Genomic DNA, 26004 nt, shown 5'->3' with positions numbered 1-26004 from the left:
CAGCCTCATCACTGTTGACATCTTGGACCTGATCACCCTTTGTTGAGGGGCTGCCCTGTGCTTGTGGGATGTTTAGTAGCATCCCTGGCCTCTACCTATCGGATGCCAGTGACAACTCCCCCTACCCAGGTGTGACAACCGAAATGTCTCCTAACACTGTTCCTGTCCCCTGAGGGGCAGAGTCACCCCCCACCATGGAAACCACCATTCTAGGCCTTTCCCCCCTTGGTCCCTAATGCTGTCTTCCCGGGGACTGTCCCCTCTGGCCTTCTCCTCATCTCAGAGCCATGCCCCCTCCCCTCCCATTACCACCAACAACACTTTACACCCCAGACTGGACTAATCACCTTCTCTAGCTAGAGCCACTGCTCTTTCCTCCAGTTGCCTAAAGCCAGGCCACTCAAGATGGAGATAGCAGATGCAGATTGCACGTAGAAAAATGCTTTGTTGGAGCCTGGGGCCTATCCTTTGTTTTCTGCTCAGATGAAAGGGAGGAAGATGGACTGGGGCTCTGGGAAGCTGAAGCTCCACTCCCTCCCGACTTCCACTGCACCCAACCCCACTGTTGACCCCGGGGCCTGGAATTGAGGGGAGGGGTGGGGGGGGAGCAGGGAGTGGGACTGGGACTGCGGGCCCAAAGGGGCCTAGTTTCCTCCAGGACAGGCGGCCTGAGCCAGTTCCATGCTCTGCAAAGGTGCAGAAGGCAGGTGGGAGCGAGGCTAAGCCTTCTCCCTGGAAGCCAGGGATCCCAAGTCCATGTCTGTCCCAGGGAAGCGGCCGGCAATGGCAGGGGCACTTGCAGCCTCATCCAGGAGGTCCCTTCTGTCTCCTGTCAGCGCCTCCTCTGCCAAACTGTCTCTGCTCTTGCTTCCCCAGGTCCCCATGCACTTGACCTCCCATCCATGGCAGTTGACCTCCCATCCGTGACACTTGACCCTCACTAGAGTTTCTAGGGAACATTTTCACTTCTTTTAGTATTACCATGAAGGCCTCCAAAGAAATCCTCTTGCTTGTTTTAAAGGATCCCTCATCCAAGGTCTAATCCAGCTTCAAGCCCAGCTGGTCCTGTCTAGACAGGCCCTTCCCTGCATCCATGTGCAGGAAAGACAATGCTCCCCACTTACTGGGGAGATGCCAACATCTCACCTCTTTATCAGCACTCTCTGCCCCACAAAACCAATTTAACCCAACAAAAGTGGATCAGCATCACAGCTAAGAAGATGCAGGTAAATGGACTGTTAAGTTCTAGGTGGCTGGCTGCAAAATGATGCCAACACTTCCTCCAGTGCATGTAAATCCTGCTGGACAAGTTTATTCCTCAGAGCACTTGACCTTCACTTGGAGGCGGAGGACATGACCACATCCATCTCTTCAGCTCCCGGCCTTCATGCGGGCACACGGGTGGTGTGCCTGCAGCGCCAGGCAGAGTCTCTGCTACCTGGGCTCTGGAGTCAAGCAGGATCTCATGTAGGGCATGTTGATAGGATCTTGTTGTCTCTAGCTTTTCTCCATGTCCCCTCTACCTGCTTCCTCTTGGACCCACTAGTAGGGCCAAGTTGGAGGATGGGAGAGACTGGGCAGGACTTTGATGACTGTGAGCTTGGAAAGGAAAAAGTCTGGTTCTCTCTCACTCACCTCCCAGTCCCTAGCCTCTCTCTCTCTCCCCTTCCCTCTTTCTCCCTCCCTCCCCTTTCCCTCCCTCTCCTTCTCCCTCCCCTTCTCTCCTCTGTAGACACAGCCCAATTCATCCTTCTAAAGCACTCTTCCCATCCTACACACCACCACCCAGAAACCTTCAGATAAGCCCAGACTCCTTGCCCTGGTCTTCAAAGGCTCTGCCTTCCAGCCCTCCCCTGTCAACCCCCTGGACCTCCTGTAGCCCCCAGTTTACCCCTCAGCTCCATGCACAGGTTTTTTGGTCCATAAACCTCCCACTGGAGCTAAGGACGAGCCCGCTCCCCCAGCTTCCTTCAGGGTCACAGAGCACCTGTGTGCCTGGCCTCGTGCTTATCACTTGTAACCTTTGAGTGAATGAGTGAGTGAGTGAGTGAATTAGTCTCATGTAATTGACATGGCATGCCTGAGATAGGTCCCACGATGAACCCTCTTTGGCTCATGTGGAAACTAGCATGGAGGCCTTGGAACCTGGCCTAAGTGACATCAGTAAGGGACAGAGTCAGGTCTTGGCCCCAGACTGCCGTCTCCTCTCTCTCTCCAGCAGACCCCTCCCTCCTCCCTTTCCTCCCCGTCCCTGCCCCGTCTTCTGTCAGGTACCAGGATTCCTGCAAAGGCTTCCTGCTGCTGCCATCTCTGGATTGCCTGCTGCCGCCCCCCACACTTTTGCCAGAGAGCTTTTCATGAATCAGAGTGGATCGTGGTGGTTCAGCTGACGGGTGTGCAGCGCTGACTGTGTGCCTGGCTCCTGAGCGCCCAGCCACGATGACACTCTCTCCTCAGCAGCCCCTCCATGCAGAGACTACAAGGCAAGCTCTTGACACTCTGGCCCCTTCACGTCATCGCCCCCTGCTCTGCCCTGATTCCCAGAGGCCCCCAGCCCTGTCATGCCTTATGCCTTCACCCCCACACTGGGAAGCAGGAACCCCCACACCAGGAGGCAGACACCCCAACTCCGAGAGGTGTCCTTCAGACCTCAGCTCAATGGTGACCTTGTCTCTGAGAGAGTGGTCACTTGGTCCTCTGGGTTCCCCAGAGCCTCAGGCCACCCCTCTCAGGGAACCGTTTCTATGGGTCTGAATCCTCCTCATCCAGTTATGAGCCCTTGGAAATCACGAAGGTGCTGGTCCACTCATCTTACCCATCACCTGCCTCGAAAGACTAGGGGTCCAGACCTTAGATCTCGCCCTTCAAGGAGCTCACTGTCTAAAGGGGAGAGAACACGAAAATAGCCCCTCTTGAGAAAAGTGATAAATCCCATGAGAGAGCTGGGCATGGAGTACTAGGGCAGTCTGGACAAAAGGTAACTCACCCATCCAGGGCAGTGCCCACCCTAAATGCAACAGGCCATGGAGGATGCCTTTGGGCCAATAAAGGAGCCCACTCAGAAGGAAGGGCTTGCAGAGGACCTGGGGGGCACAAAGGCACAGGGCCAGATGTTTCTAGAAGATACAGGGCCCCATCATGTCAGAGAAGCTGGAGCAGGAAAACTAGAGGCTGGAGGGGTGGAAGCAGCCAGAGGCAATGAGCTTCAGAAACTGCCTCCGTTAGGACGGCATTTGGCTGCATGTAACAAGAAGTCATCAGCAATGGCTCAGCCAAGTTGGAGAGTTGTTTTCCTCATATACCAGAGCCTGGGAGTAGGCAGCTCAGGGCTGGCCCAGTTGCTAAGAAACCAGACTTCTTTTCCCTTCCTGCTTTGCCACCCTCATGACTACCAGACAGGCTCTGTGCTTCTGAGCCATATATCCATCTTTTTAGCAGGAAAACGAGGAAGGGCAAAGGCTAAAAGTTTTGTGCCAGTAGAATCCGCCCTTTTGTTATTATTTTTCATTATGCTAGAATACACATAACATAAAATCTGCCATCTTCATCATTTGTAAGTGTATAGGAGAAGGAAATGGCAACCCACTCCAGTGTTCTTGCCTGGAGAATCCCAGGGACGGGGGAGCCTGGTGGGCTGCCGTCTATGGGGTCGCACAGAGTCGGACACAACTGAAGCGACTTAGCAGCAGCAGCAGCAGCAGCGGTGGCATTAAGTACATTCACACTGTTGTGCATCCGTCTTCTAAATAGTAATGTTTAAGTTCAGTTTGCAAAACTGAAATTCTGTACCCACTAAACAACAACTCCCCATTTTCCTCTGCCCTTGCAGTCCAAGGGACTCTCAAGAGTCTTCTCCAACACCACAGGTCAAAAGCATCAATTCTTCAGCACTTAGCTTTCTTTATTGTCCAACTCTCACATCCATACGTGACTACTGGAAAAACCATAGCTTTGACTATAAGGACCTTTGTCAGCATCTTTCTATCTGTCCCTAATTTATCACAGCTCCAGGTATATAATAAGTGCTCCATAAATGTTGAATGTTCCCCTGACTTCTCTTTATCTATCTATACCCCACACATCCTTTAGCACCTACTGAGAGTCCTGAGTCCTCCAGGAAGCCCTCCCTCCTCCATGACTTTTTGTCTGGCCCTTCTTGCTGTGCCCTTGGGTCTTTGTGGGAATGAGGGAGACACCCTGACTTGAACTGTTTTCGTTGCTCCGTGGATGTGACATCTCCTTCTCACCTGGATGCCAAGCTTCTTAAGGATTAGGACTCTGTCCTTGACCTCACTCTTTGTTTCCCCAGGCCAGCCTGGGAGAATTCTGAGTGCGTCATGGGCCCTTAATACACAGATACTAGGTTTGTGCCAAATGAAGTCCCTTGTCTAGTCAAAGACAAAGCCATGGAGTGATCTCCTGGCAGCAGAAATGACTGGATTTGAAACTAAAGTTTCAAGCCCTGGCTTCCTACTTGCACGTCCTTACCTCCAGTAAGACACTTAACCTTGTTATCTCGACTTCAGAATGACCCTGACAGTCACCTCTATTCATGTAAATGGTTCACAGATTGCAAGGTCCTCTTGTCCACGTTGTCCTTTTAATCCTGACAAGGACCCTGTGAAGTAGGTAGGGCAGGGTTTGGGCTTCCCTTGTGGCTCAAACGGTAAAGCGTCTGTCTGCAATGAGGAGACCCGGGTTCAATCCCTGGGTTGGAAAGATCCCCTGGAGAAGGAAATGGCAGCCCACTCCAGTATTCTTGCCTGGAAAATCCCATGGACGGCGGAGCCTGGTAGGCTACTGTCCATGGGGTCACAAAGAGTCGGACATGACTGAGCGACTTCACTTCACTTCATACTCAAGATGAGAAAATGATTGCTCAAGGAGGTTAAGTGATTGGCCCAAAAGCGTAAGCTATTAAGTGCCAGCAAGGACCCACTGAGCTCTGAGCCCTGTAGTTCCCTCTCTGCCTCTCTCATGGAGGCAGAATCAGGGAGAGAAGTGAGAAGCTGGACAGAAACATGCTTGGCAAACCCAGGGTGTTCTTTGCTCGATCCGCAGCTGCATAGACAGGGATGGTCCTCTTTGACCCATGAGAGATACAGCGAGATGGGGATTTGGCGAAAGAAAGAGGATTGAGAGCCTGCTTTTCTCCAAGCACCTGTTGTTCGGTCACTCAGTCGTGTCCAGCTCTTTGCAACCCCATGGGCTGCAGCACTCCACGGTTCCCTGTCCTTCACTCTCTCCTGCAGTTTGCTCAAACTCATGTCCATTCAATCAGTGATGCCATCCAACCATCTCGTCCTCTGTCGTCCCCTTCTCCTCCTGCCCTCAATCTTTCCCAGCATCAGGGTCTTTTCCAATGAGTCAGCTCTTCGTATCAGGTGGCCAAACTATTGGGCACTTATGGGTTCAGACAATTGGCAGGGCACGGAGGGTATTCCCAGCAGGGACTTAGCTGTCAGGGAGGGGGTTGCTCCTGGCCCCCAGGGCAGGGATGGAGCAGAGTTCTCTCTCCCCGAATGCCTGCCTCTCACAGGCCTTCTTCCCTGGAACCTGCATCTCTATAACCACAGCTCTCCTTCCTTCTCCAGGGCTCAGCCCCCATCACACTCTCCCTACCTCCCCTTCCCCTTCTTGCTTCCTCCTTTCGAGAAGCATAATGAGTTTGATAAGAAATTGTCTTGTTAACAGGATTAGCCACGGAAATCTCTCGTCCCCTCCCATTCATTCTGTAATGCTCCTGTCTCATGTCCTGTAATTTTCTGCTGGTATCAGAGGCCCCGGACCACCTCAGGAATATTCATTTCTACTTGTTCTTTGATCGTGTGACTGCTGATATGCCAGGACACCCCCCACAGCCGCTGGGCCACCGAGGCCTTGTGAAATTACACCGAGGCCCTCACTGGCTCACTCCCTCCAGAGCCAGCGGCTTTCAGATTTTCTGCTGCTGTGACCCACCCCCTCCCACCCCAACTCCTTCCCACCTCAGCTGCCAGTTCTATTGGTCTTTAGCTTAAAGACCAAGGAGGCAGATGTTACACCAAAGCTTTGTTTTGTTTGTTTTAGTTGCCAAGTCGTGTCCTACTCTTTTGCAGCCTTGTGGACTGCAGCCTGCCAGGCTTCTCTGTCCATGGGATTTCCCAGGCGGAATCTTCCTGACCTAGAGATCAAACCCAGTCTCCTGCACTGGCAGGCGGGTTCTTTACCACTGAGCCAAAGGCGCATGCTGGAGCTTACCTGGCAGAAGAGTGCTAGATGAATGCCCCACCCCCATGGCCTCCTTTCTACCCTTCCCCCTACATGTATCCCTCAGAAGATTCTAGAAAAGGAGAATACAGAAGTGTTTGGTACGGTGGATGACAGTGTCAAGCTTTGAACCTGGGTTCACTTCCTGGGTCTGTGGCACAGACAATTTCCCCAGCCTCTTTGGGCCTCAGTTTTCTCATCTGTACACTGGGAATGATGATGCTCATCTGCAACGCACGGAGTATAGTACCTGATACATAATAGCAACTCAGTTCATGCTCTTCCTTCTCTGCTCTTTCAAGACAGGAATGCTCCTGAGGGTGGGGCATACTTGGGATTTACCAAGAAATTATTGTTTTGGCTTTGACTCATATCCCCAGATTCTTTCCTAATACCAATTCCTTCTGACCTTTGTCCTCCCAAATTTCTTTCTCTTTACACTCTTTTAGGGACTTGTGCAGAGGAATCTTGATGGCCCCTTCAACATTAATTAAAAGAAAGTGCAGCATATAAGGTGAATCCCAAGAAAAGACAGCGGGAGAAGAAAGGAATTGCCTGTCCTGTGCCCCTAAACCATGGTTGAGGGCAAAGCAGAGGGTCATGCTAGGCAGAAAGCCGGCCTCTGCATCAGTGATTTTCAGGGAGAGGCAGAGGCACAGGGGGGCGGTGCCAGGAGGATGTAACCTACCCAGGAGGTAGAGAGGAAATCACTGGAGTTGGAAGAGGGGTGACTAGAGCTAAATCTAGGTTAATTTGGAAACAATTTTGTGATCAATTACACAGAAAGTGCCAGAGAGCAAGAGGTGGGAAATTGCACCTATGTGGGGAATGAGCTCAGAATTCCAATTGTGTGGGGAAGCCAGGGAGTTGGCGCCACTCTGGGCAAGGTGAGTGTAGCAGTGCGTGCCCAGGGGAGCTGGCAGGGCCAGAGCTGTGCTGAGAGGCCTTGTGTGTAGCCGGAGCCAGTGTCGCGCTCAGAACATACACACACCAGGAGCGTAGCCTCCCCGTGCGCCGGGCCAAGGGGGAAGCATTTACCTTGTTTATTTCTCATTTCTCGTTTAATGTTTGTATGTCCCTGAAAGATGGCTATGGTCAGCAGCTCACGTCAGTAACAGACCTACCAGGCCAGACCCATGAAATCCCATGGGGGATCTGAGGTGTCTGTCCTCAAGGAGCTGTGCAGTCAGACAAGCTGGGTCCAACTCCCAATTATGTTGTTTTCAGCTGAGTGACTTGGGCAAGCTTCTGTGTCTCTGTGAGCCCACTTTTCTCATCTGTGAAATGGGAATGCTACTGCTGCTCTCGGGGTTAAACTGGAGCCATGCCTGTGAGCTATCTAACCCTCTGGCTTCACATAATGGAAGTCCTTAAATGAGAAGTACCTCCCTATCACCCTCCCCTTTTCCTCCCCTCTGTGTGCTGCCACCAAGGAAGACGCCACTGATGCATAATTCAAATCAACAACAAAAAGCAAGTGTCTGATGAAAGCTGGATAAGGGGTACAGATCTTACAAGTTAGGGGAGGAAGAGATGAGAGAGAGCTAGATGGGGGAGAGGAGGTTCCTAGGTACATAGGATGTAATTTAGAGCCCAGAGGTGCTGAGATTGCAGGGCTTTGGGGGACAGTGAATGCGCTGGTGGAGTTGGGGCAAGTGCTTCTGTGTTAACATCACTTCTTTGAGACAGACTTGTTTTGAGAACTGATGAGATACAAATGTGGATGGGACTGTGAGCATTTCTACCTTTCCTGATAAGCTGGCAGCGCTGGTGTGTCATAGAGTCATGTTGATTAGCCTGTAAATAACAAAAACAGATGTTCAAAATAGCAAAACTGCCTAGGGAACAATCTAGAACCACCAACATGAGTGGTCACTCCAAGCTCCCAAGTGGGTTGAAGTAGACATTAGATGGATCTCCCTTCCCTGGAAGCTGGGTAGTCATAGCAATGAGAGCTATTGCTTATTTGAACTTTCACCATGCAGGCACCAGTCAGGTGCTTTAATTCTTGCAACAACTCCAACTCTGTGTGGTTGGAACTATCACTGGCAGAATTTTAGATAAGAATAAATGGAATCAGAGGGACGAGGTATGTTGTGAAGATCACACGGATGGAGCCAAAGTTTGGCTGACTTCAGAGCCTAAGTACTTACCATGGGGTAAAAAGGCTGAGACCCATGTGCTCGCTCCATTCATCATGCATTCGCTCAACAGATATGTTTTTGAGCATCACCACGTGCAGGTTGCTGTACACAAAACTGAGCAGTCGCTGCCTTCATGGAGGTCATGGTCTCATTCGTGAACATGCCCTGGGCCAGGCCTGGGCAGTGCTGGGGACTGGAAGGCAGAGGTGGACAGCCTGCCAGCTGCTCTCAGCCGCTCATCATGGGAGCATCGTCTCTGCAGCGTGTGGACACGGAAGGCCTCTGAACCAGGCCTGGGGGCGGGAAGGTGGTGAGTCTGGAGGCAAACACAGGAAGGATGGAGGGATGTCTCCACTGCTGTGGCAGGGCCCCTGGAGCCACATAAGATGACTTCGAGAGGCCATGGTACTGTGTCCCTTTTAGCCACACCTCCTTCTGGGACACTGTCAGACCAGCTTTCTCCTCCCCATCGTCACCAAACAGAGCCCCAAGGAAGGGACAGGACAAGAGGAGGCATGAGCTTCTGTGGGGCACTATCTCTGCTGCAGACCAGAGGCCTCACAGGCCCCAGTATCATCAGCACCACCTCCTGGACGAGGGGCTGAGGCTCAGAGGGTCCCTCTCGGGCCCTGCAGATACTAAGTGGCAGAGCAGCTCTCCCACCGGCAGATCCGGTGCTCTGTCAGTTGTGTATTTGCAGCCCTAGCCCAAAGGTACTGGGAGTTCAGAAGAGTCATGTATGCGCTCTTTAAGGCACCTGCAATCTACTGGGGATAGAAGAATGACCCCGCAGAACAGGTGGGAACATCCAAATGGGAAACTAGAGGCCCTTCCAGGTCCCAGGGTGCAGCCCCAGAATCTGAGTCTGCAGAAGGGGAGAGGGTTTGCACTAGCTGGACTCTCCAAGGGGCCTTCTAGAAGGAAGGCTTGAGAAGGACCTCGCTGAGTGCAGGGGAGTGGATGGCCCTCCATGCAGAAAGGGACCAGTGGGAATGCCCGTGGTACCAGGATGCATCAGAGCGAAAGCACAGCTTTGGGTTCAGATAGCTCTGCTTTGTGACTTGGGGCTAATTGCTTTGAACCCTCTGATTCTCAGTGTCTTCATCCTTTAGAGAAGAAAAATCCTCTGCCACAGTAAGGCGAGATGAAAGGAGAAAGCCCCCGGCACAGTGCCTGGTTTCCTTCCCATTGTTTTGAGCCTTTACCCCAGAGCAGCAGCCAGGACCCACCCTGCCCTGCCCTCAACGGGCTTGCAGTCTAGGGACAGTGCCAGGTCTTGAGCGACAAGTGTTCAGGGAAGAGGATGGGAGACAGAAGACATGTGGAAGCGTCTTCTTGCGGAAGGGAGTGTGAGCTGAGCCCTGGGGGATGGGGGCAGCGGGAACTTTGGGAAGGAGGTGAGAGAAGTGTTCTGAGCAGCAGCAAGGCACGGGAGGAGGCAGAAGCTGGGCACTGTAGAGGACGGAGGAAGGCCGTGGTGCCTGGAGCTGGGGCCAGGGCCAGAGGTGGAATGAAGGAGGGCCAGGGGAAGGATGGCGGGTTTCAACCGCCCTGTTAAGCATTTGGGTCTTCGTCCTAAGAAAAATGGGAAGCCACAGGATGGTTTTCAGTGGGATTAGATGTCCATTTTAAGAAAATCTGGCTATAGTGAAGGGGAATAAATTAGATGAGACCACCAGTAGGTATGGACACCTAGTAGGCAGGCCCTTGATCCATAGTAGGCCATTTATGGTACACCCAGTGTGTGTGCTGTGGAGAGAGTCCGTGCTCTGGGGAGGGGGTGGGGAACATGGAGCAAGGCCCTGGGGTCAGAATGGATCTCTTGCATCTGACCCTTCAGAGCCAACCAGGGTAAAAGAAAAATGCCAGCTACTCAGCAGCCCATGGGGATTCTGGGTGTGGGTGGTCATTCAGAGGGAGGGACAGTGGGGTGAGGGTCTGGAAGCCAAGCATGGAGGTTGGTGGAGGCGGGGAGACGGTGACCATCCCTCCCCGCTCCTGCAGGCGATGGCCTGGCTACTGGGGTTCTGTCGAAGCAAGGCAGCCTTCCCAAATTTTAATAACAGTTATTTCTATTACACCACAAGCATCTGCCACAGGGCACAAGGAGCTATGTAACCCCCGCAGTGGGCACCATAAAAGTGGGGGTGGGGGCTCCAGGGGGAGGGTTGGAGGCCGCCGCTCCCCGGCTGGGCTCCACCATGTGCAGCAGGAGGAGGGCTGAGAAGAAAGAGGCTTATTTCAGCACCCTGTTATTATGGCATCTTGTTTTCATAGTTTGTTCAACAAACCTCTCTCCCTCTCCGTCTCCCCCCACCGCTCGCCTCTTTTTTTTTTCATCTTCCTCTCTCAGCAAATCCATTTAAATGCAATTCTATTCTTAAAGCGCCCCTCTCATGCATGTCTAATGAATGTCAGGGAAATGCTATTACAATGGGGCCGAGGAGGATCCGATCGGCGGTGTGTGTACAAGTCATTTGAAAGGAAGCCTGGGAGCGCTCCAGTTTTATTACAGCATAATTAGAAATAAAATCTTGTTGCAATAGGAGAATGAGAGATGTGTGCTAATCCTGTGGTGCAGGGAGATAGAGCTGTGTTTAGAGGAAAGGACTCAGGCAGAGAGAGAAGCTAGCCCCTGGCCTTCTCCAGGATCCCCTTCCCGAGACCCTCCATCCACGCTCCCGCTGTAGTAACCCCAGCTCCCTGGGCACTGCTCTAGACACAGCACAGACCCCCTTCTAGATCTCCGCTGCCCAGAGCGGTCAGTTGGCAGGCTCCTGGGGAGCTGAGCCTGGTCTTCCTGGAAATTTACATTCTCCCACCTGTGAGAGGCCAGTTGTGGGCAGTTGGGAGGCTTGGAGGCTGAGACCTCAGTCAAGTTCTGAGTCTGCCCCCCTTACAGGGGTTATACATTCATTCATTCAATCATTCAGACCTTCAGTAACCACTGACCTTTTGTGTGCCAGGTACTGTGCTGGGCATGTTCATTGACGTTTTTCACTCTCCTAGCAAACAGGTTCAGAGAGGTTCAGTGATTCATCCAGCATCATTCAACTTGAGAGAGGAGTACAGTTCCAACCCTGCATCTCACTCAGGCCAGACTGTGTTTGCTCCATCATGCTGTTGGCTTGCCGGTTCCCCCCGCGGTTTCAGACACCTGCCCCCCCCCACCGGAACCCCTCTCCTGTAGAGCCCCAAAGGCAGAGCTGAAGATGGGGACCTGGCTAGTCCCTCTTCCTCGGTTCGCTCACTGTGTCTGACCCCTTGCGACCCCATGGACTGTAGCCCGCCAGGCTCCTCTGCCCCTGGGATTCTCCAGGCAAGAATACCAGAGTGGGTTGCTGTTTCCTCCTCTGGCTGATCCCTCCTATGGGGTAGAAAGGGGCATCGCCCCCTAGTTCCACATCTTCTTCCCTGACCACTCGCCATGTCATCTCAGAGGTGGTGGAGATAGAGGAGGGGCAGAGGCCGTTCCCACAGGCCCCTGGGGACACATGTGGGAGCTGGGGCCACCCACTTGGAGCCCGTCACACTAGCCCCCCGCCCAGCCTGGCATCACAGCTTTGGAGATGAACACAAGATCATGGTGTCTTCCCAAGCACCTGAGAGCCCCTGTGCCAGAAAGCAGACAGTGGACCTGTAACCTGTCCCTCAGAGGCTGTTAAGCTGCATACCAAAGGCCCCACCTCCGTCCATCCAGGCTCCCTACGACCCAGATATGCTCGCTCTGCCTGATTTCAGTTCTGTGGGGAAAGAGCAGTGGGTCTGGAGACAGGAGCCCTCTCCCGACAGCGCCACTCTGACCCAGACTGGCTATGTGACCCTCTCTCAGCTCCCTCGGATGCCCCGTGCAGCAGTGGGTCAGGCTGAGTGGTTGATGCCGAGTGTGGACGAGGCTCCCTGAGTGATCGCAGCCCCATTCCCTGCTCTGGCGCCCAGCCCACCTCATCCCTCCCTCTGCTATCAGCGCCCTGAGGGGTCTGGGGACCAGTCTCTCCCCACCCCTCACGCTCTCACTCTCTGACCCAGCCTGTGAGGTCCACCTGATGCCCGTCAGGACCAGCTCGTCCCTGTCCTCCTCCCCATTCCTGCCCTCCAGTCCTCACCCCAGTGTCTTATGGAGCAAGAGCCAACTCCAGAATCTTAGCACTGAGGGTCCTCAGGGAATCGCGTGTCAGGAGGGGGAGTACATTCATCTTCTAGGGCTTTCATGACAAAATGCCAGACCAGGTGGCTGGAACAACAGAAATGCAGGTCTCATAGCTCTGGATGCTGGAAGTCCAAGTTCGCAGTACTGGGCCCTCTCTGCCTGGCTTTGAGAAGGCCGCCCTCCCCCACATGGTCCACCTTCTGTGCCCTCACATCCCTGGCATCTCTCTTCTTCCTATCAGGATGCCTGTCATATTGTATTAGGGACCCTTAAGGCCCAATCTTCCAAAACAGTCCCACTGTGGGGTAAGGCTTCAACTGGGGAATTTTGTGGGGACACAAACAGTCCATGACTGGGAGGATCTAGGACTTAAAGCAGGCAAGCCAGAGCCAGGACTTGACTCGATTCCCCCGTAGCGTCTCCACTCTGCTGTAGCTCTCTCCCTGGGATCTCAGGTGATGGGATTACAACCCTGGGGTCCAAGAGTCCAAGGAAAGCGGAGGAGGCAGAACCAGGCCTTGGCTTCCTTTGGGCTTTCCAAACCCAGGCTGGCAGGTTCCCCCAGGTCCCTCACCATCAGCAGGAATCACAAAGGAGTGAGAGGAGTGTGCTCCGCAGAGTCAGCCTCCAATAGGTGCCTGTAGGCTGCCCTGGTGCTGGGCCCCCAGCAGGGCTAACCCTGCCAGCCCAGAAGAGCTGATCACCCCCACCCACCTGCCCTGGGAGGAGACAGCGGTCCTGCCACTGGGGTGAGTCATCTCATTGGTGTCACGAACCACCCACAGGCTCCAAGCAGCAGGAGGCCCCCACTGTTTTTGTAAATCTCCATTGGATGGAACAGGAACTAGTGACCTGTACTGACTGCAGTTTTTTTGGGAGGGCTGGGGAGGGGGAAGTGGGGGTTCCTTGGGGGCCAAGTGAGGCATCCTGAGGCCACCTGGGGAAACTCTGGGCTTGACAGACGATCTCTTTTCACACAAGAGAACCGGAGACCGAAGCCTGATCTCAGTGAAAAGCTTCATACATTCCTCCTGCCTCTCTTCCCCTACACACCTCCCAGTGCTTCCTGGGGCCTTCCTTGTCAGGGTCGCCCACCCCCAGCTCCTCTCTACTGCCAGGACTTATTCATTCAACACAATGCCAACACAAACACCTACACCCCACATACATGTTATGGACACATACACCCTGCGCTTTTACATACTTCATATTACACAATAGCATGAAGTTATTACCTTATTGCTTATTATGGCAGTAGCCTCTCCTTACATGTATACAGTGCCGTGCAGGCCACAAAGCCCTTCCACGGCCATCATCACGTGGGCACTACAAAAGAACCCTGTGAGCCCAGAAAAACCAGGGGTTAGGGTCCCCAGTTTGGAGCTAAGAGATCAGAATCCCAGAAAGGTTAAGGGATTTTCCTAAATCCACACAGTCGGTAGGTTGGTGGGTCTCAAATCTCCCATTTCTGACTCCAAATACAATGCCCCATACACCCACTGTAGCACAGGCCCCTCCTGAGCTGCTGCCTGGGGCTTCCCTGCTGGCTCCCACCTGCAAATGCTGAAGACGTGGGGTCGGTCCTGGGGAAGATCCCCTGAAGGAGGAAATGGCAACCCACTCCAGTACTCTTGCCTGGAGAATCCCCATGGACAGAGGAGCCTGGCAGGCTGCAGTCCATGGGGTCACAAAGAGTCAGACACGACTGAGCAGCTGAGCAACAACAGCAAGCTGCTACAGGTCCCTGGACACAAGTTTCCTTTCTCAAAGGCCCAACTCTGGAAACCTCTAAGATGCAGCAGGCTGAACTCACCCCAAGGCAGGCTGAGATGGAGTCACTCAGGGCAGTTCAGTTCCTGAGCTCGCCTCTTTGCAGAGGGGCGGGGTGCCACGCTGCCACCATGGCTGCGTTACATTGCCTCGTCTGATTGTCGGCCCCGGGACTCTCATGTGGTTCCATCTGGGAACAGCGAGCTCTGTTAGTGGGCAAGGGCAACATTTCTGCTCCAGTCTCCTAAGGAGGAGGCAGGTCTTGATCAGGGATGGGTAATGGGGGTCGAGCCTCAGGTCGGCTGGAGAAGAGGTGTCCTTGTCCCTCCCTTTCCCTGGGCCCAGCCTCCATGGGTCTCCACGTGTTTTAGGAGCTCCTGGGCAGTGTAGAGCCACCCCCTGGCTAGGGGGCTCTCCCTGAAGATGAGTCAGCCAGGGTGTGCACTCCAGACTGCCCAGCTCTGGCCACTGTTTATCTCCTTTTTTTATTTTTTCCTTTAGCTCCGTCTGGTTTTAGTGTCTCAGCCTGGAGCTAAGAGACGGAGACAAGGATCGGTGGCCTCACGGGGGAGCAGCGGCCCAAATCATTGCAGCGTGGCAGCAGGGGTTAGAGAGGGAAGAGACCCCAGGGTGGGAGGGACCTCGGCGCAGGACCCAGGCCTGAGGTGCAGCAGTCTCAGCCCGTTGGAAGTGCCTGCTCTACGGCAGGATTCATTCAGTCAGCACGTGTTCACTGAGCATCTAGGGAGCCAGGCACGTTCTGGAGTTGGGATGCTAAAATAACTCCTCTCAACACCATGTGCTCTGAAGACAAGAATTTTGATAAAGGGGTCAGGCAAGGCCTCTCCAAGGAGCTGGCATTTCAGCTGAGACTGAATGGGACGGGGTGTGAGTCAAGGAAAGAGCATGCCATTTCTACCCCAAAAGGCCCGGGGGTAGAAATGAGCACGTGCCCACTGATTTGACTTGGAAAACCACTGTAACAGATGATGTTCACGAGGTCTCGCTACTCAGCTTTCTTTAAGCTAAGAATTTTTAAATTGCTAGGAGGAAGGAAACTTAAAAAGTATCAGTTTATTTCCCTCATTTAATACTTAAGTCTTCTATGCAGTATCTCAGTGCTTCTTCAGCCTCTACTGAATTACCTCTGGTAGCAAGAAACTCACTACGTCACAAACACACTCATTCCAGTTCTTCATAATCTTGACTTTTAACATTTTAATTGTGGTAAAATACATATAATGTAAAATTTTCCATCTTAACCATTTTAAGTGTTCAGTAGTGTTTCAGCTTACAGTTCACTACTGTTTAACATTATGGATGAGATGGTTGCATGGTATCACCGATTCTATGGACATGAACTTGGGCAAACTCCGGGAATTGGTGAGGGACAGGGAGGCCTGGCGTGCTGCAATCCATGGGGTTCCAAAGAGTTGGACACGACTTGCTGGCTGAACAACAACAACAAGCACGTTAAACAGCTCCTCATTCCACCCTCCCTCTAGCCCTTGGCAACCAGCATTCACTTTGTGTCTAGGAATCTCACTATTCTAGGTACCTTTTATAAGTAGAGTCACACTGTATTTGTCCCTTTGCGTCTGGTTTATTTCACTTAGCCTCATGTCCTCAAGGTTTGTCCATGTTACAGCAATGTGACAGAATTTCCTTCCTTTTAAAGGCTGAGTAATATTCCATTGTATATATAGACCACATTTTCTTTATCCATTCACCCATCAACGGACACTTGTGTTGCTTCCTTCTCTTGGCTATTGTGAGTAATGCTGCTGTGAACAGGGGTAAACAGGTATCTTTTCAACACCCTGCTTTCAATTCTTTAGGATATTTTCCCAGAAGTGGAATTGCTGGATCATATAGTAATTCTATTTTTAATTTTTTAAGGAACTACCATACTATTAAATCTTGACTTTTGAATGTTCAAAATCGTTATTTTTGAAGGTCTAATTGAGTAGAGTAGAGGAAATGATTAGCAGTGGCAAGAGGTTTGCCAGACGTAGAAACACTCAGAAATGGGAGTGGGCTAATCTGGGAAGGCTTCCTGGAGGAGGCAAATTTAGAGCTGGGAGCTGCTTTTTCTGAGTTGCACATGAGGATTAAACAATGGTAGAATTTGGGGAAGTTTCTTTCATTTGTTCATTCATGTATTTATTCATTTCATTCTGGAGATATTTATCAAGGGTCTATTTTGTGACCAGCACTGCTTTCGCACTGAATGAAATGGGAAACTATTGGAGGGCTTTAAGCAAAGGAGCTGCGTGAATCTGACTGAGACTTTAAAGCATCACTCTGGCTGCCTGCTGGGAGCAGAAGGGGTGGGAGCAGAAGCAGGGAGGCCAGTAAAGAAGCTGCTGTCCTGCTCCATCCTTAATTCCCTTCCTTTGCTCTAGAGGCTGGGTAGGATCTGTCCAGTTCACACCTTCCAGCAAACCCTCACCACCCCCGCTCCTCTGCCCAGGACCCTCTCCCGACCAGCTCGTGCCTCCTGAGAGCAGGGAGAGAGAGGGGCCCACCATTGCAGAAGGCAGATTTTTCTCCCCCAGCCTTCAAGGGCCGCCAGGAGCCCTGAGGTTTCTGACCATTACCTTTCTGTGATTACTACAGCTCCAGGGAGTCTCCAAGGCCCAGCTCTCTGACCTCTTGGAAAAAGACAGAAAAGTTGCTGTCAGCTCAGTTATCACTTGTGTCCAGGGCCTCTGAATTGCCAAGGAGGGCCTCCTTTAGTTCCAGGTTCCTGGGAGGAAGGGGGAGACTGCAAGAAACCTGGCCATGGGAGGGGGCAGAGAGCCCCCTAACAGCAGCCAGCCCTCCATCTCTTGAGATGGAGCTGCTTGTGCTGACATTTAACGAGTACCACCCAAGTGCTGGAGACGGTTCCCTGCAGTAACTTGTCTTTCATCCAGTTCTTCCAATACTCCCAACAACTGTGTGACCTAAGTCCTATTTATTATCTGCATTTTCCTGAAGCAGGAATGGGACTCAGAGAAGTCTGGTGTAATTATAGAGACATCCACTGTCAGAGTGAAGGGCCTTACAGTTTGGTTAATCCAGGGGTTCTCCACCCTGGCTTCACATTACATCAGCCAAAAAGCTTTTTAAAAATACCAATTTCCAGGCCACACCCCTAGAGATTCTGAGTTTAATTTTAAAAGCTCCTTAGATGATTCTAATGTACAAACATAGTTAAAAATACATATCTCCTCCACCTCTTCCCTCCTTGTACAGGTGGGGAAGCTGAGGGCCTGAGAGAGGACTGGACTTCCTTCAGGTCACCCTGCATCCATTTCCCAGGGCTGCCTTAACAAATGACCACAAATGGGTGGCTTAAAACCACAGAGATTCACTGTCACGATTCTGGAGGTCAAAAGTCCAAAATCAAGGTGTGGGCAGGGCCCTGCTCCCTCTGCAGGCTCACAGAGGTGGGGATGGTAGGAGGGGGTGAGGATCTTTTCTTGCCTCTTGCTGGTTTCTGGGGTCACTGGGAATCCTTGGCATTTTTTTTTTTTACCATGCCACCCAACATATGAGATCTTAGTTCCCCAACCAGATATCAAACCCATGCATTGGAAGCATGGAGGCTTAACCACCGGACCACCAGGGAAGCCCAGCCCTTGGTTTTCTCTGCTCACAGTTACATCACTGCAGTCTCCACCTCCATCTTCACAGGCCTTCCCCCTGTGTGTCCCTGCCTGTGTAAGGACATCAGTCATACTGGATTTGGGGTCGACTTTATTCCATTATGGTCTCATTTTAACTTGATTCTATTTGCATTCACAAGCTCTGTATGGACACTTTTGTAGGGGACGCTATTCCACCGAGGATATGCCTCCTCATTAGTGGCAGAGTTAGGGTGCCAATTCAGTCTCCTAAGTCTCAGTCCTGGGCTTGTCCCCAATGCTGGGTGGCTTGGCCCCTCTTTATCTTCCTCTTCTCACTAATGGCTTCCACTGAGCCCCCTTGTCACCCTCTACCAGTCCCCATTACTAAAGGCTCAAGCTTCCCTGGTAGAAGAACATTCTTCTAACTGTGGAATCCCAGAGGGCAGAGGGCAAATTCAGGACTTCCCCGTGGAGCCCAGTTGAGCACACAGGGATGCTCCATGGAGACTTGATAAATGGGGCCAAACTGAATCGAATGGATGCCTGTGCCTTTGTGAGGAAGTGAAGACCCTTCCGATAGAAGCAATCAAGCAGAGGCTGGCTAAATGTATGTCTCTATAAGAGGTGCTGTTATTCTGGGAGAGTCAGCATAGCACAGAGCTTTAGAGGAATGTAGCAAGTAGGCTAATGGTCTAGGCGCTACCCCTTATTTTCTGGGTGACTGTGGGTGGTTTATTTAACCTCTCTGTTCCTTGGCTAGAAACAACAATAATGTCCATTTCAAAGGAGTGTGGGGATTAAATGAGATAATGTTCATAAAGCCCTTGGCCTAACATGTAATGGGTGCTCCGTAAACCAGATCACCAGGAGAAAGGATAATAGAGTATTCAAGTAATAATAAAAAGAAAAGGATTCATTAACCACGCACAGCACTCCCCTGGTCTTGGGTGTGTTCACAGATGACACTGCAGACTTTGAGATGTAACAGACAGGCAGCGCCAAAGGCAGAGTCCACACTGGAGCACAGTTCCATGTCCTCGTCCTAGAGCCTAAGGGAAAATGACCCTCCATGGGCACACTCTTCGAATTTAGAGTAGAACAGTTGTTGTCACTCTGACTTGACCACTAAATGTCATTAGTACACCCTCAAGTTTTGGTAACAACCAAAAATGCTCCCAGACACACATGTCCAAGTGGCCTCAGGGTGGAGGCCAGACCTGGTGGTCCTGCCTGCCACTCCATCCTTCCTCCAGCTGGACGCAGCCTACCCCAAGGAGGAGAAACCAAGACATTGGGATGGTAATGGCTCCTCTCCCCAATCCAAGGACAGGTGGTCCCACTGGGCTGCAGAGGATGAGCTGCCAGACTGCCAGGGCAGCCCCCTGGAGCCAGCCTCGGAGGCTAGCCGTGTTTGGAGTCCCAGACCCACCCCCCACCAGCAGACTATGCCTCCTCCCCCTCCACACCGAATGCCTTTCACTCTGCAGGCCCCCTTCTCCATCCTTCCCCAGCGGGGCCCATCATCTGATTCTCATCAAACATGCAGAACTGATGTCGCACACATCCCCCCAGTGGGGATTAACATAATACCCCTGATTTCTCCTTCCCCTCTTGCTCGCCATGCATCCCCCTGACTGCAGCCTGCCTTTGTTTCAGGAGGAGCGATACACTGTATCTGGAAATGTTACTGCAATTAAATATGCACAAGAAGGGGGGAAGGGAGGGGGAAAATGAGGACAATGAAGGATGTGAAACATCAGATGCAGCAGCTGCTTGTTGCTATAGAAACCCCAGATCCCCACCACCATCACCACAGCACCCCTCCCCAACTTAAAATTCCTCAGGGCCAAGTGCACCATTGCTGGTGTCGATCTGAGGATAACAGGGTCCTGGCTGTCCAGGCTGGAGCACCTGTGGGCCACTAAGGCTGATTTTCGGACGTTTCCTGTTTTTCCTCATCCCACCACCTCCAACCCTCGTACTTCTGATTGGCAGCAACACCCTCCAGTCGTCCTGCATTCCAGCCGCAGTTACATAATAAATTACAAGAGCGCTTCCACGTTTGACTTTGGGATGTCACAACATGGAGACAAAGCGGCAGGTGCAGAGTCTGGGTGGAGAGACTGGCTTCCTCCGTGCTTCCTGCGGGTCCTCTGACTGCCAGCAGCAGAGCCGGGCTCCTTCCTGCCTCTTTTTCTTCTTTTACCCACAGCGCTGAGTGGGGGTCTATAGAGCGTGGTCTTCGTGTTGCAGGGGGCAGGGCGGGGGTCCGCAAGCTCCAGGCAGCCTGCCAGCTGGCCAAGTGTTCCTCTAAGGAGATTCAACAAGATGTTACTCAGTAGGGATCTGCATGAAGTCCTGGACCCAGATCCAATTAGCCGAGGGTGTCCAAGAGTGGAGAGAGGGAAGGTAGCCTAGAAATAGCTTGTGGACACATAACAAGGACCTTTAAATCAGAGTATGAAGCAGTAGTAAAATTGATCTGCCCCTCATCCCTACTCAATCCCCCCTGAAAAGTTAATGCAGCTTAGGTGGGTGGTTGGTAGCCCTGCTCTATTCTGCCCTCCTCAGATAGATCCCCACCCTCAGCAAAATGCCGGGCACCTAGCAGTCTCTAAATCATGTCTGAGTCTTTGTGACCCCTTGGACTATAGCTCTCCAGGCTCTTCTGTCCATGGTATTTCCCAGCAAGCATACTGGAGTGGGCTGCCATTTCCTTCTCCAGGAGGCCTAGTCATGTACAAAGATATATGGGAAGGAGAGAAGAGAAGGGGCGTGGGGAAGTGGGAAAGAGGGAGGAAAATTTAAGAGATTTGTAGATAAACCAAAATGTATTAAGAAGCCAGAGACCAGCTAGATTGAAGAAGCTATTTGAAACCCTACTACATAACAATTAAAAAATATAATCCTTAAGACTCTTGAAAAGTCAAAGAGCCTGATTGCTGCCTTCCAGTGTGTGAGGGAGTGTGTCAGTCACATGAGTTTAGGCTGCTCTGTAGGGCTACTCCAAGGAGTAGAAACCAGGATCCATGGAGACCAGTTGTGACCAAGGAAGACCTTTCTCAAAGTCAGCATGGTCAACTTCACAATGGGTCGCTGAATGAGGTAGTGAGTTCCCCAGCCCTGGAGGTATTCAGATGAAAGCCAGAGAAGCTTTGTCAAAGAAGCAGTCAAATGCATTCAGCTTTTCAACCCTGCGGTTCTCCAGGTTTCATTGTTGGAAAATGTCCTTTCAGGAGGTCCCTGTCCATGGTGCTGAGATCTTGGGCTTTTGCTTGGCAGGATGAGACACCGCAAAATACTCCTAACCAGAGAGTGTCAGAGCTCTTGACTGAGAGGGTTCACTCAGCCCCCAGGTGGGAGGAAGCAGACCTCAAATAACAGGATTTGAAGTGGATGGGGCTCCCCAAAATGTTTCCTTGTGAAAGCCTGGCAGTCTGGTGTTAGCAAGTCCTTTGTCTGAGGTCAGCATTACCCTCTCTCCAGCAGCTTTCTTGTAAGTCATCATCACTGTCCTGATTCTGATGCCCCCTCTTGTAGAAATGGCAGCCTGGGCTCTTCTGTGTCTGCCTGGGGAAGCAGCTACGCCCTCAGAGAGCAAGGATGAGGGACCCTAGGTTAGCTTTTCCATCTCAGTCTGGCTGGATCTTGGGTGGGAGACCATAAGCTTAGAGAGTCCCAAAGCCAAATACAAGCCTTTCCCCAACTTTGAGTCCATATTCTCCCCATTTTAAAATCAGCCCTAAAAAAATAAATAAAACAAAACAGCCCTGACCAAGCTCAAGTTCAGGGTTTGCCTTAGGATCTTGGACGAGGAAATCCACTCTACCTCTGAGTGGAGTCTTATCTTATAATCAGCCAAATGGGTGAAACTACTCTTTCCTTCCCGCTTCCCAGCCAAGTCACCACAGGGAGACCACAGAGAGGGCAGGGAAAGTAAAACACAGTACAAGCGCCTTGGCCTTGCACGATGAGGGCTTCCCTGGCGGTCCACTGGCTGAGACTCTGTGTTCCCAATGCAAGGGGCCTGCGTTCGATCCTTGATTAGGGAACTGGATCCCCCATGCCACAAGTAAGGATCCTGCATGCTACTACAACTAAGACCTGGCACAGCCAAATAAGCAAAATAAATAAACAAATAAAAAAGAACTGCATGATGAATTAGCATCGTAGCTCTGCATCTCCGCACCCCCACCCTTAGTATAACTTAGTCTCAGTAATTGTTTCTTGAGTGAATAAATAGCTGACATTGAAAGAAAAGAATTTAGGCTTGTTTGGCTCAGTGCAGGGGGAGAGCTAGGTGCTGGCAAAAGGCCTGAGTTCTGATCCACTTACTGCCTGTGTGATTTTAAAATGGGGATGACACCTCAGACAGTTGTAAGAACAAACAAGCAACGATTGTTAAAGCTTTGCAAACTCTCGCCAAGAGATAGGAAAGAGGAGGACTGATACTCCGTAAGTGAGCACTTGCTGAGTGCCAGACACTTTATTATTTTTGTCATCATAATATCCACTCCATGAAGTATTGTTTGCACTCTGTTGTGCAGATAAGACTCAGACAGCTTAATTAACTTCCCCACAGTCACACAGCTAATAAGTGGAAGAGTCAGATTGGAACCCAGATCTTGACTCCAAAGCCCTGCATCTTTCTGCGAAAAGCTGAAGCATCTACACTTAAAGAAATAATTATTGTGATTTCTCTTTGTTTACACGTGGAAAATGCTCATCTGTGAGAGATGCTCTCCTCACAGCTTCAGCCCCTTTTCCCCATCATCTCCCATCCCCTGGGCAACAGGGCAACCTGGCCCGAGTTGCTTCTGGTGGCAGGTCCAGCCAGAGAAGTAATCAACTGTGTCCTGATTATGTCTCCAGAGAACAGGTTTTTTATCACTTCCCACGGCGGGCTGTACATCTCTGACGTGCAGAAGGAGGACGCCCTCTCCACCTACCGCTGCATCACCAAGCACAAGTATAGCGGGGAGACCCGGCAGAGCAACGGGGCCCGCCTCTCTGTGACAGGTAGGCCGGAGGGCTGCAGACGAAGGGAGGGTACCAGCCCGACCCCAAGACCGGGTGGGCATGTCGGCTCCATGGATCAGGGAGTCTGCCGTGTAATCAGGGCATTCAAGAGAAGCAGATTCAAGAACACAGGTACAGAAAGCATTGAGCAGACCTTGTCTGGCTTGATTGGGGATGTTTTTCATATCCAGAACTCTACAGTTCAGTTCTTTTCAGGAGTCTGCCTGAGAAAGCTGAAGGCCCCTGAAGAGCTGTTTGCTGTTTTTGTTTAGTCGCTCAGTCATGTCCATTTCTTTGTAACCCCATGGACTGTAGCCTCCAGGCTCCTCTGTCCATGGGATTTTCCAGGCAAGAATCCTGGAGTGGGTTGCCATTTCCTTCTCCAGGGGCTCTTTCTGACCCAGGGATCGAACCTGCATCTCCTGCATTGGCAGGCGGATTCTTTACCCCTGTTCAGTTCAGTCCAGTTCAGTTCAGTTCAGTTCAGTTCAGTCGCTCAGTCGTGTCCGACTCTTTGCGACCCCATGAATCGCAGCACGACAGGCCTCCCTGTCCATCACCAACTCCTGGAGTTCACTCAGACTCGCGTCCATCCAGTCCATGATGCCATCCAGCCATCTCATCCTCGGCCGTCCCCTTCTCCTCCTGCCCCCAATCCCTCCCAGCATCAGAGTCTTTTCCAATGAGTCAACTCTTCACATGAGGTGCCCAAAGTACCGGAGTTTCAGCTTCAGCATCATTCCCTCCAAAGAAATCCCAGGGCTGATCTCCTTCAGAATGGACTGGTTGGATCTCCTTGCGGTCCAAGGGACTCTCAAGAGTCTTCTTCAACACCACATTTCAAAAGCATCAATTCTTTGGCACTCAGCTTTCTTCACAGTCCAACTCTCACATCCATACATGACCACTGGAAAAACCATAGCCTTGACTAGACCACTGTACCATTTATCAAATAATGGGGGATATGGAGCCCATCCCCTCTCTGCTTTTTTGCCTTTGCCTCCTGGAAGCTCATAGATATAATCTACTGCTCCAACGCAGTAATGATTGGATTGGATTGGATTAGGGAGATTTTGTATTTCCTTGTGTCTCTTCTTTTTTTTTTTTAAGATTCTATTAGTTTATTTATTTTTGAATACATATATACCTTTCGTTAGGGGCTTCCCCAGTGGGTCAGCAGTTAAGAATTAGTCTGCAATGCAATGGCTTCAGGAGGCACAGGTTTGATCTCTGGGTGGAGAATATCCACTGGAGAAGGGCATGGTGACCCACTCCAGTATTCTTGCCTGGAGAATCCCGTAGACAGAGGAGCCTGGTGGGCTCTAGTCCACAGCGTCACAGAGTCGGATACGACTGGAGCGACTGAGCGCTCCTGCATGTTTTTATTACAGCCTACCTCACAAGATTTGAAAGTAGGCAAACACAAGGTAAAAAAAAAAATCTCTAAATTAAATAAAGGATCTTTATTCTGGAGTGGCTTCTTACAGAAGGATGGAAGCTGCTGTTTCCTGAATCTCCAAGTGCCAGAAATTTCATGTATGTACTGTTTCTTAGGCACTATCATAGCCGGGTAAGGTGTGCACTGCACTTCGTATTTCTATAGGTAAGAAAATCAGACCTTAGGGAAGCCAGGCCACTTATCCCAACTGTTTAACCAGTGGGAGGCACAGCCAGAATTCACATCCTCCAGCCACAGACCCCCCATGGAAGGGGCTAATCGAACACCATACAGATGCTCCGGTTACAGAGGAAAGAAGGTCACCTGGTGCTCTTCAAGGGAGGCCTCCTGGAATAGCGCTTTTCAGACTCTTGACAGTGATCCTCAGACATCATCAGCGATGCCATGCATGCATGGTGTTTCCTACCACACACCCTGTGACGCACTCTGATAGTTCCTATTCTACTCTATCCTGTCTCAGTTTATCTAAATGCTGGTCACCACTCACCATGTGGATTCCATCACTTCCCAACCGTGTGTGACCTGCAGTTTGAAGATTCCTGCTCTTATGGAAGTGGGGTCAGAGTAGCTTCTGGAAGGAACATGAACTGATTGTCAGAACACCTGGTTTGGGGACTAGTACCACCAAATCGCTCAACCCTTTGGGTCTCCGTAAAAACGAGCTAGATTAGGTGACTTCTCAAATTCCTTTTCTTTCTTTCTTTCTTTTTTTTTTTTTTTTTTGAGTATAGTTGCTTTGGGCTTCCCTGGTGGCTCAGAAGGTAGAGAATATGCCCGCTATGCAGGAGACCTGGGTTCGATCCCTGGGTCTGGAAGATCCCCTGGAGGAGAAAATGGCAACCCACTCCAGTATTCTTGCCTGGAGAATTCCATGGACAGAGGAGCCTGGCATTCTACAGTCGATGGGGTTGCAAAGAGTTAGACACGACTGAGCAGCTAACACATAGCTCATATAGCTGCTTTCTAGTGTTAGTGTCTACTCCACAGCAAAGTGAATCAGCTGTGTGTATACACATATCTCAGCTTTTTTTGGATTTCTTTCCCATTTAGGTCACCACCGAGCACTGAGTAGTTTCCTGTGCCACACAATAGGTTCTCATTAGTTATCTGTCTTATACACAGTAGTGTATGTCTCAGAGAAGGCGATGGCCCCCACTCCAGTGCTCTCGCCTGGAAAATCCCACGGACGGAGGAGCCTGGTGGGCTGCAGTCCATGGGGTCGCGAAGAGTCGGACACGACTGAGCGACTTCACTTTCACGTTTCACTTTCATGCACTGGAGAAGGAAATGGCAACCCACTCCAGTATTCTTGCCTAGAGAATCTCAGGGACGGGGGAGCCTGGTGGGCTGACATCTATGGGTTCGCACAGAGTCGGACACGACTGAAGCGACTCAGCAGCAGCAGCAGCAGCAGTGTGTGTTTGCCGATCCCAGTCTCCCAGTCCATCCCACCCTCCTTCCCCTCTTGGTGCCCATATGTTTGTTCTCTATCTCTGTGAGATGACTTCTTGGATTCCGTCTATCTCTCTCCTGTGATTTGGGGAGGATTACCCTGACCAGCAGGTGACTGTATCAAGGGCCCCCTCTTATTTGCCTGGT

General features: G+C 51.3%; 1 protein-coding gene across 1 annotated transcript in view; it reads left to right on the top strand.

Annotated features, from left to right (window-relative positions):
- DSCAML1 (DS cell adhesion molecule like 1) overlaps positions 1-26004 on the top strand; it is a 361994-nt gene that overhangs the window by 242201 nt on the left and 93789 nt on the right. The window contains exon 4 of the mRNA XM_069553443.1: positions 22800-22946. Within this exon, the coding sequence (XP_069409544.1) occupies positions 22800-22946 (147 nt within the window). The remainder of the gene's footprint in view (positions 1-22799; positions 22947-26004) is intronic.

The sequence above is a fragment of the Ovis canadensis genome, chromosome 15 (assembly GCF_042477335.2).
Source record: "Ovis canadensis isolate MfBH-ARS-UI-01 breed Bighorn chromosome 15, ARS-UI_OviCan_v2, whole genome shotgun sequence".
Lineage (NCBI taxonomy): Eukaryota > Metazoa > Chordata > Mammalia > Artiodactyla > Bovidae > Ovis > Ovis canadensis.
The sequence above is the reverse complement of the archived record's forward strand: the minus strand, read 5'-3'. Positions and strand labels throughout refer to the sequence as shown.